The sequence below is a fragment of the Otolemur garnettii genome, unplaced genomic scaffold, assembly GCF_000181295.1.
Source record: "Otolemur garnettii isolate 467f Iridium unplaced genomic scaffold, OtoGar3 scaffold00132, whole genome shotgun sequence".
NCBI classification, from domain to species: domain Eukaryota; kingdom Metazoa; phylum Chordata; class Mammalia; order Primates; family Galagidae; genus Otolemur; species Otolemur garnettii.
Window position 1 is genome coordinate 1,737,099 of NW_003852527.1, and position 10,479 is coordinate 1,747,577.

The 10,479-nt window shown below is 42.5% G+C and overlaps 2 protein-coding genes across 2 annotated transcripts in view; one reads left to right on the top strand and one right to left on the bottom strand.

Moving 5' to 3' along the window:
• Positions 1 to 1,968, bottom strand: part of TSTD3 (thiosulfate sulfurtransferase (rhodanese)-like domain containing 3) — a 7,470-nt gene extending 5,502 nt beyond the window's left edge. The window contains exon 1 of the mRNA XM_023518223.1: positions 1,871 to 1,968. Coding sequence (XP_023373991.1) covers positions 1,871 to 1,943 — 73 coding nt within the window. The 5' untranslated portion in view covers positions 1,944 to 1,968. The remainder of the gene's footprint in view (positions 1 to 1,870) is intronic.
• Positions 1,969 to 4,541: 2,573 nt separating this feature from the next.
• The window catches only part of USP45 (ubiquitin specific peptidase 45), a 75,666-nt gene continuing 69,728 nt past the window's right edge, over positions 4,542 to 10,479 (top strand). The window contains exons 1-2 of the mRNA XM_023518227.1: positions 4,542 to 4,602; positions 8,251 to 8,360. Coding sequence (XP_023373995.1) covers positions 8,261 to 8,360 — 100 coding nt within the window. The 5' untranslated portion in view covers positions 4,542 to 4,602; positions 8,251 to 8,260. The remainder of the gene's footprint in view (positions 4,603 to 8,250; positions 8,361 to 10,479) is intronic.

A 10,479-nucleotide genomic window follows, 5' to 3' on the forward strand; every position in this document is an offset into this window, starting at 1 on the left:
CAAACTACCCAAAGCAATATACAATTTTAATGTAATCCCTATTAAAGCACCACTGTCATACCTTTCTTTTTTTTAGAGATGGGTCTTGCTCTTGCTCAGGCTGGTCTTAAACACCTGAGCCCAAGCAATCCACCTGCCTTGGCCTTCAGAATGCTAGGATTACAGACGTGAGCCACTGCACCTAGACCCTTCTATTTTTTTTTAAATAGTCATCCCTCGGTATCTGAGGGGGATTAGTTCTAGGACCCCCCAGGATGTCAAAATCTGGATGCTTAAGTCTCTTATAAAAAATGGTATAATATTTGCATACAACTTTAAATCCTATATACTTCAAATCATCTCTAAATTGCTTATAATATAAATGTTAAATAAATAATTACACTGGATTGTTTTTTAATTTACACAAATTTTTATTGTTGTATTGTTAATTTGGGTTTTTTCCTATGAATATTTTCTTTCCTTTTTTTTTTTGACACAGCCTCTCAAGCTGTTACCCTGGGTAGAGTGCTGTGGCATCATAGCTCACAGCAACTTCCAACTCTTGAGCTCAAGCAATCCTCTTGCCTCAGTTTTTCTATTTCTAGTAGAGACAGAGTCTTGCTTTTGCTCATGCTGTTCTTAAACTCTTGAGGTCAAGGAATCTACCCACTAGGATTACAGGAGTAAAGCACTGTGCCTGGCCATTTCTGAATATTTTCAATGCACAGTTGGTGGAATCTGCAGATATGTAACCCAAAGATACAAAGGGCCACTGTAATTGGTAACATTATATGGTATTTGATAATAGCCCATAAAATAAAATAAATCTTTAGGTCCATATTAATATAAAAATATAATTGAATAAATAAATGGGGAGAAGGGATTATCTTCCTTAATTTGGAATTCCAGCTGATAAATGTAGAAAGAATAATGGAAACAAAAATCATCAGGCAAAAACCCCAGTAATAATTGTTGCAGGCAAGAACCACTGATAGGTATACGTTTAGTGGGCTGGGTAACATTACGATAAGAAGTAAGATAATCTCTCCCCATGAGATACTAATTACAAAGGGAGAAACTGCCCAAATACTACTTTAACCAGCTAAAGATGACTGCAATAGTAATAAGACATTTTGATGACATGTACTTCCTGATATGGTGAACTGAGAAAAAGCACAGCATCACTTCTTTAGTATTCTTGCAAAAAAAGAACAGAAAAATGCAGCTACTTGGGAGGTTAAGAATCACTTAAGCCCAGGAGTCTGAGGTTGCTGTGAGCTATGATGCCACAGCACTCTACCAGGGTGATAGATAGTGCTGTGAGTGCCAGGCCTGTGTAACTGCATCCACAGGTAAAGCTGAAGACGAAGGAGAGGAAGCATGTACAAGCAAAAGGAAGGGACTGGAGGCCTGCTCTGAGTTCCAGACCCAAGGCCTGCACCACCGTCACTGCTCTGGCTGGTATTTCCTCAAAGGTAAAATTAGGGGAGGTATCTTCGTAGCTCTCTTAAGTCCAGGTTGCTGCTTCATCGAGCAATGAGCGGTGCTCTCTAGCGGGTGGCAGGGGCTGGCCATCTTGCTCGCTGCACTGAGTCGCGAATTGACTTTCATTGCCCAATGAAGCACCATTACCAATACAGAGCCCTCCCTCACGACTTCCCAGGAGCAATGTTCACCTCTCTCCGTGCGTGCCCCAGAGCAACGCCAGCTCCCCGCAGCGGGCGATCTTAAGTAACAAGAACTGCAAGGGGCTGCTAACGTCCCCGGATGCCAAGAGCAATGGGTCTGTCTTGGAAATGAGGCTAGAGAAACGAGCCCCTCTACCAACGCCATCCCTTGCCTGGGACCAAGGTTAAGCGCTCTCCCTTTTCCCAACGACTACCACGCTCACCGCAAAGTGCAGCCTCCACAGACCCCAGGACCGCCCCGTGCGCAGTCCCGAGCGGCAGCCGCGGCAGCACCATGACCCGCTCGCGCAGCCGCGGCGCTGACCACTTCCTCCGGCTCTTTCTGGGCTCCGGCCCGCGACCGCGCCGCGGGCTCTCGAGCGCCCTCCAGCCAAGCGCCGGCCAACCGGGGCAGTGCCGCAAGGCGTAAACGCCGACACCGACCGCCCTACTTGAAAATCATCCGGGAGAAAACTAAGGGTTATAGGGGCTTTTCTGGTTTTGATTATTATTTCTTAGGAGAGACAAGTTTACAAATGAAAAGGAAAATATGTGGCCCAGCTACTATTTAAAGATTTAAAGTACATTAACGTCTCCAATTTATTTTATAACATGATTTTCATACATGAGATTAAATTAAAGCAAACTCCGTAGATAATTTTCTAAAAATTGTTCTTAACGCCAATAGCTGGCTCAACTGATGTCAGTGTAACGGCACTCGCCCATAGTCGCAGCTACTCCCGAGGCTGAGGCGGGAAGATTGCTTGAGCCCAGGAATCTGAGGTTGCAGTGAACTATGATCACGCCATTGCTCTCCACTGAGGTGACAGAGAGACTGTCTCAAACAAAAGAAAACAAACAAACAAAACTTAGTGTTAGGTAATGTTCCCTAGTTCATGCTAAGTTTTGAAATGGAGATTGCAGTCCCTGGAGATTTTGATCATGCTAAGGGTACATCTGCCGAAAATAAAGATAGCTTTGAAATTTGTCTTTTCCAAGAAAAAATTAAGTATTGTATGGTGGTTTGGATAATTTAAAATTTCTTTTTGTGAGGAAAAGAATATAAATTTCCATATTCTAATTCAATCCCTTTTTTACAGTATTCTGGGTTCCAATATATGGTACATTTTCAAAAATCCCTTTTACTACAACACGAGTTAGGGTACAAATTATTTAGATTTGCTCAAGTTTGCTTTTTTCTGCCTTCTACATTCTATGTCAAATCTGATATTAAAATATATGAAAGCTTTTGATTTATGAAGTAGACAACTTTAACTTCAAAATTAGACCACAACACAATCTATTCTTATTTGAAGAATATTTTCTTTTTACCTAGGGAAAAAAATGTCTCCTTTTGTTTTGGGCCACAAAAGATTATTATGTATGCCCCTATCTAGCAGTGTACACAATTGTATTTGCTAAATGAATAGTTCCTATAAATATAAACAATAACAGCCTCCCTTGCCAAGTTCACCACATAGAAATAATGTGAGAAAAAAATTAAGAACTTTTAAAGTAAAATTAGATTTCTAAAAAATTTAACCTAATCTAATCCAAGGATCTTATCCATAAGGACACACTTGCCCCTTGGCTGAAGAGTTATGAAAGTTTAGGACACTTCTAGAACCTATCCATAAGCAGAGTTGACGTTTGCTGTACCTATGATTCAAACTACTTTCAAGCCAACTCCTTGTACTAAATCTGCAATACACAACCACTTTTTTAAAATTAAATCATAGCAGTGTACATTAATACTATCATGGGGTACAGCATACTGTTTCTGTATACAATTTGAAATACTTTCATCCAACTGGTCAACATAACCTTCATGTCTTTTTCTTAGTTATTATGTTAAGACATTTATATTCTACAGTTAGAGAGATTCACATGTACCCTTAAGGATGAACCATAGGCGTGATCCCACCAATCACCCTCCCTCCACCCACTCTCCCCCTCTTCCCACCCCTCCCTCTCCCCTCTCCCCATATTCCTGGGCTAAAATTGGGTTATAGCTTTGCTATGAAAGCTATAAATTATGTTTTATAGTAAGGCGGAGTACATTGGATACTTTTTTCTTCCATTCTTGGGATACTTTGCTAAGAAGAATATTTTCCAGCTCCATCCATGTAAACATGAAAGAGGTAAAGTCTCCATCTTTCTAATGGCTGCATAGTATTCCATGGTGTATATATACCACAATTTATTGATCCATTCGTGGATCGATGGGCTCTTGGGCTTCTTCCATGACCTAGCAATTATGAATTGGGCTTCAATGAACATTCTGATACAAATATCTTTATTGTAGTGTGATTTTTGGTCTCCTGGATATATACCTAATAGAGGAATTATAGGATCAAAGGGCAGGTCTATTTTTAGTTTTTTAAGTGTTCTCCAGATGTCTTTCCAAAAGGAACTTATTAGTTTGCAATCCCACCAGCAGTGTAGAAGTGTTCCCTTTTCTCCACAACCACGCCAGCATCTGTAATTTTGGGATTTTTGTGATATGGGCCAATACACAACCACTTTAACAGATAATTGAGCTTTGAAAGAGGTAGGTCAAGAAATGTACTGTCTAGTTCGGAAGTAAGAGTGACAAGTAATATGACAGTAATTTTTTTTAAAAGCTGGATAATATAGGATGTACGTCAGGCGTGACTTTAGAGTTCAAGTCAGGGTGATGGGAGGAGATCGGAGGCTGTCCTAGACGGCGCCCAGCAACAAGTGGCACTTAAGCCGGACGATCCGAGTTGCCCACTCTAGACCAACACACCGGGAGTCCACAGGGGCTCCAAGGAAGCAGGCTCCTGGCGAGCCGCCCCGCCCTCCGCGCGCGCCTGGCGCTGGATCCCGCCGGGGCCAAGTGGCCGTCACCGCACGCCCCGCCCCGCCCGCTCCCGGGACGGCGGCGCAGGCGCAGTCTCTCCGGGACCTTGACGCGGCTGCCTGGCCGGGCGGGGTGAGTCGGGCGCACGGTGTTGTGCTGGCTGGAGGTTCCCGACCTTCGCTTCGGGCGTCCCTGACTCCCTTGTGGGTGGGCAAGGCTGCGAGAGGGGCCCCCTAGTCCTTTTCCCCGTCCTGATCCCGGCGTGGGGGTGGGGGGGAGGCGCCAGGCTGTCGCCGAGGGCAGTGTAAGCGCAGCCCTGCCGGCTCCTGTACCGGCGGCTGCGGGAGGAGCAGCCGGGGAGGGCCTGAGTCCAGCCTCGCGGTGACCCGGGCGCGCGTGGCCCGACACCCTCTGTCCGCCCTCTCGTCCCCGTGCATTTTCTGAGGTTCCTGAGGTGTTAGTGATCGGAGGAAGTGTGTCTAACCACAGTTTTCTGGCACCATCGTGTATTAGGAAGTCTGGAGTAGGACCGCCTGGGTCCACATCCGCATCCTCCACTCACTGGCTCTGGGACCTCCCTACACACGTCTCTTAGCCCCTCTGCCTCAGTTTCAGATGTAAAAGAAGGATAGTAGCACAACCCCATAAGGTGGTCGTGGGGATTAAGTGGCTTATTATCTGTGAGGTGCTTTGAACTGAGCGTGATGCGCGGCAAAGCTCTAAGTCATCACAAGCTCTTCATCTTTTTTAGCTTAGTATCTAAAAAAGAGATTGTCCCTTTCTTCTTCTCCCCACCCCCTAAAATAACTGCTCCACAATAGAAAAACAAGATGATGATGATGATGATTTGGGAGAATATGGGCTTTTCATAGCTTGTTTGAAAACAGCATAAAGCTTTTTAAAGAACTTAGTCGGACACTCTACATTAGAGAGAAGACAGGTGTTAAGTGATGAAGTTGAAAACTGTTAAAGTTTAATGTTTGGAAAACCGCTTGAGAAAAATGGCCAGAACATGTTGTGCTGAAAACGAGTTAACATAGCAGCCTGAGACTACCATCCTTAGGAAGACCTGCCAGCAAGGGTAGCCCTGGGAACTTGGATTTGGAAAGTGTGTGTTGAACTATGTAGTTTATGCCAGAATACCAGCTTCCATGAAAATTCTGGGCGCTATTGGGCACCCCAGAAGCATTATTAATGTGTTGCTGCATTCTCCGTGTTGGGGGAAGAGTGTTCTGTGTGACCCCACCTGGGAGACATGCAGGATAAGGAAGCCGACTTGTGATTCTTCCCCACTCCATGGTGTCTTTTTCCATTTTAGTCCGGGTGTATATCTGGACTACATTGTAGTAATAAAGGTTAGCCATGAATACAACTATTAATATATGCTAATTCCTGTGACTCCTACGGACTCTCCAAATGTGGGAGATGTCTTGGAGATCTCCAGACACAATTTTGATGATAGAAAGTATTTGAAATTATGATAATTGGACTTTAATTTTATCTCTTTTTGCCTTAAATGGAAATTGGAAAACTGTACATATAAGTGATTGCTAAATTGTGTGTTACTGTACTTAATGATTCTTTCTGGTTAGGCATATTAAACATGTCAGAAAAATCATCACAAATTTTCTCTGTGGGCCAGGCACAGTGGCTCATGCCTGTAATCCTAGTACTTTAGAGGACAATTTGGGGTCAGAAGTTCTGAGACCAGCTTGAAGAAAGAAAGACCCTCACAGCTCTTAAATAATAGAAAAATTAGCCAGGCATGGCGCTGTGCACCTGTAGTCCCAGCTACTCAGAAGGGCTGAGGCAGGAGGATTGCTTGAGCCCATGAGTTTGAGGTTGCTGTGAGCTAGGTTGAGGCCACTTAGGACTCTGTCTAAAAAATAAGAAAGGAAGAAAAGTGGGAGGGGAAGGAGAGAGAGAAGGGAAGGAAGGAAGAAAGAAAATTTGATTGAATCTTATTTGAAAAACTAGCTATTGAAGATGCTTTTGCTTTAGGGCTAAAGAAATTGAATATGGGCTGGACTAGGTGGCTCACACTTGTAATCCTTGCTCTCTGGGAGGCTGAGCTGGGTGGATGGCCTGAGTTCAGGAGTATGAGACCACTCTGAGAGGAGCAAGACCCCATCTCTACTTAAAATAGAAAACCTAGCTGGGAGTTGTGGCAGCCACTTGTAGTTGCAGCTGCTTGGGAGGGTGAGTCAAGAGGATCGCTTGAGTCCAAGAGTTTGAGGTTACTTGTGACCTATGACACCACAGCACTCTACCTAGGGTAACAAAGTCAGACTGTGTCTCAAAAAAAAAAGAAAAAAATAAAAATAAAACAAAACAAAGCAAAGGGAATTAAAATATATAATAGGATATATTAGAGAATTATTGTTAATTTTCTTAGGTGTGATAATGATGTAGTGTAACTACATGTCTAGAAGAAACATCCTGAAGTATTTATGGGTGAAGTGTCATGATCTCTGCAACTTACTGAAATTGTTCAGCAGAAAAAGAAACAAATATATGTTTACATGAGCACACATATCTCTGTGTACACACATATTGATCTTTAGGTAAAACAAATATGATAATGTTAATAGATGTGGAATCTGATAGCATATGAGTGTTCGTTGCGTTAATTTTGTTGCTGTTTAAAGTTTTTCATAATAGTCTCGGCGCCTGTGGCTCAAGTGGCTAAGGTGCCAGCCACATACACCTAAGGTGGTGGGTTCGAATCCAGCCCAGGCCCGCCAAACAACAATGATGGCTGCAACCAAAAAATAGCCGGGCATTGTGGCGGGCGCCTGTGGTCCCAGCTACTTGGGAAGCTGAGGCAGGAGACTCGCTTGAGCCCAGGAGTTGGAGGTTGCTGTGAGCTGTGATGCCATGGCACTCTACCCAGGGGTACAGCTTGAGGCTCTGTCTCAAAATAAATAAATAAATAATAAAGTTTTTCATAATAAAAAGTTGGAGAAAAAAACAAAAAATGCTGTAACTTAAAAAGGTAGAAATTTATTTTCTCTTAATATTCCGGCACTAGGTAGGACGGCTTTACTGTGTTTGGCTTACAGCTTCCTTCCCTAGTCCAGGGTGTCTCTTCTTGTTCCTACTATTTCCTTGCTAGGGGAAGGGAGGAAAGGGCAAAAGGAGCACATTTCTCAGCAGCATTTACTTCACTGACCAAACCAGGTTTTTAATTCTCTGGGATGTCATATATTTAGGGGGTATGTGGCTATGTCTTAGTTCAGGTTGCTATAACAAATTATCATAGACCGGTGGCTTAAACAACAAACATTTATTTCTTACCGTACCGGAGGCTGTGAAGTCCAAGACCAAGGTGCCAGCAGGCCTGGTGTCTAGTGAGGGCACGCTCCTAGTTTGTAGATGCCAGTCTTCTTGTTTCCTCGTGTGGACTCAAGTTAGTGTTCTGGCCTCTTCTTGTAACAGACTAATCCTATTCATGAGGGACCACATTCATGACCTAATTACCACCCCAGATTCCACCCCCACATTGGTAATTAGTTTTTGACATACGTATTTTTGGAGGTGGACGCAACCATTTAGCCTGTAACAGGGTGGTTGGTAAAAGTCAAAATGGAATCTACCATTTGTATATTGACTTAATAAAGATTTCGTTGATTTCAGCTGATATTCTCCTTTTCTTCCTCCATTGATTTGCTAGACCAATTAAATTCTAAGTCATTTTAGTTTTGATATACATTAAACAAAATATATAAGACTTTAATTTTGAAGATTGTATATTCATTTTTTTCTTCTAAATCTTTTCAGTAAATAACAGATGCGGGTGAAAGATCCAACCAAACCTTTACCTGAGAAAGCCAAAAGAAGCAAAAAGCCTACTATACCTCATGATGAAGACTCTTCGGATGACATTACAGGTAAATTATGTCTCCGTGTCTGCCTCCCAATAGCGTCAAGGACAAGAAATAACAATGCACGTGAGCCTTGAACACCATGAGTTTGAACCACACAGAGTCCACCTTTTACGTGGATTTTTTCCCACCCAAATGCTGATGGAAAATATAGTATTTGAGAGATGTTAAAACCTCCTACTGACAGGACCTGCTTTTCTTATAGGCAGATTCCCCACGGCCAACTGTGGGACTTAAAAAAAATTTTTATAAATTTTAATAGATGAGAGGGTACAAGTTGAATTCTGTTATATGTATATATTATACAGTTGTGGAGTCTGGACTTTTAGTGTGGCTATCCCCTGAGTGGTGTGCATGGCACCCTGTAGGTAATTTTTCATCCTTCCCCATTCCATCCCCTCCTTTGAGTCTTCAGTGTCTATTAGAGTATGTGCAGATTTTGGTATACTCAGGTCCTGGAATCAGTCTCTGCATGTACCAATGAACAACTGTTAGGTTTTAAATTAATAAATCCATTATTCTTTATTTTCACTGTTTTATGTATAAGCTTTAGTGTCTAGTTTCAAAAACTGCTGTTGGTGTACTTATTGGAATCTTGTTTAGTTTAGAAAGTAACTTAGATCGCATCTTTTTCTTATTGTTTCTTTCTCGAGTCCCATTAAAACCAAGTCTCCAGGGCATCCAAGATTGGCAGATGGCCCTTGGGAGCTGCTGGCTTATGGCTTACTTTTATCTTTAGCCTCTTTCCTTAGGTTTTGGCCTTGAGGATTTTGCTCAGTTTCTTAGCTCAGTTCTCTATTTAAAAAGATACTTAAAATACATAATTGCCATTTTTTAAGTATTTTCAACTTGGATAGCATTTCAGGATGGCTAGTTTGCTGTATCAAAGGAAGTCTGAAATGTATCTTTACATATGTTCTATTCTGTTCATGCAGTATATTTCATATGATTATTCTTTTTTTCTTTTGAGACAGAGGCTCACTTGTTGCCCTTGGTAGAATGCCATGATGTGATAGCTCACAGCAACCTCAAACTCTTAGGCTCAAGCAATTCTCTTGCCTCAGCCTCCCAAGTAGCTGGGACTACAGGCACCCACCACAACCCTCAGCTATCTTTTGGAGACGAGGTCTTGCTCTGGCTCAGGCTGGTTTCCAACCAGTGAGCTCAAGCAATTCACCCACCTCGGCCTCCCAGAGTGCTGGGATTACAAGTGTGAACCACTGCGCCCAGCCTATATGGTTATGCTTATGTGAACTCTCATTTGCCTTTCTTCCTTCCAAGGTTATTTTTTCTCCAGTCCTCTAAAACTCTTACTTCCTTTTCATTCTGCTTGCTGTTTTCATTTTTATCCTTTACTGTATTTACAGCAGTGTCTGTTTCATCTTATATTATTTTTATTTTAGCCTTCATTTTTGTGGTTTTCTGTATTTATTTTTGTTCCACTTCTTTCCTGAACTTTGCTGGTCACTTCCTATTGTTTTGCCATCTTGTCCTAGAGCTCTTGCTTCTGTTTTGTGTTCTTATTTATGGCAGAGATTTCTCGGCTATTTGTTTTTTCCGTTTCTTCATTACTTTTTCTTATTATAGAATTTGTGACTTTAATTTCTCTTTGATTACTCATTCTTCTCCTCAAACAGTGACAGACTGTATTGTGAGGGGGGTTCCCACCTGGGACCCTGCCCTCTTAAATAATAAGGTGCATAGAAAAGGAAGGATTTGGAAACATATATAGAATCCACCTCCTGCACCCCCAGAGTGGAAATGGGGGTTGTGACTGCTAGATGGGCCAGAGGGGTGGAGGCAGCTCCTTTGCCACCTGCATGCCCACATCCACCCAGAACAGGAGAGTGGGAGTAAGATGCTCTGGGAGGGACCAGAGGCAAGAAGGTGATTAATCGTTCTGTGATGTAAGGTTACTTATCTTGGACTAAGGAACTTTAGACTATTTGGGTAAAAAGGGTCTTATTGAGACCCACCTGGAGTTTTGAGTTTGAGTTCATTTTAGCCTTTACTTTTTTCCAACCAAAAAATGCAGCCCTGAATTATACAGGCCTGGTTTTTTCATAATCCGAAGTGTCTCTTCTCCCCAACTGCCATAGAGACAGGACTGCTTCCTACAAATATG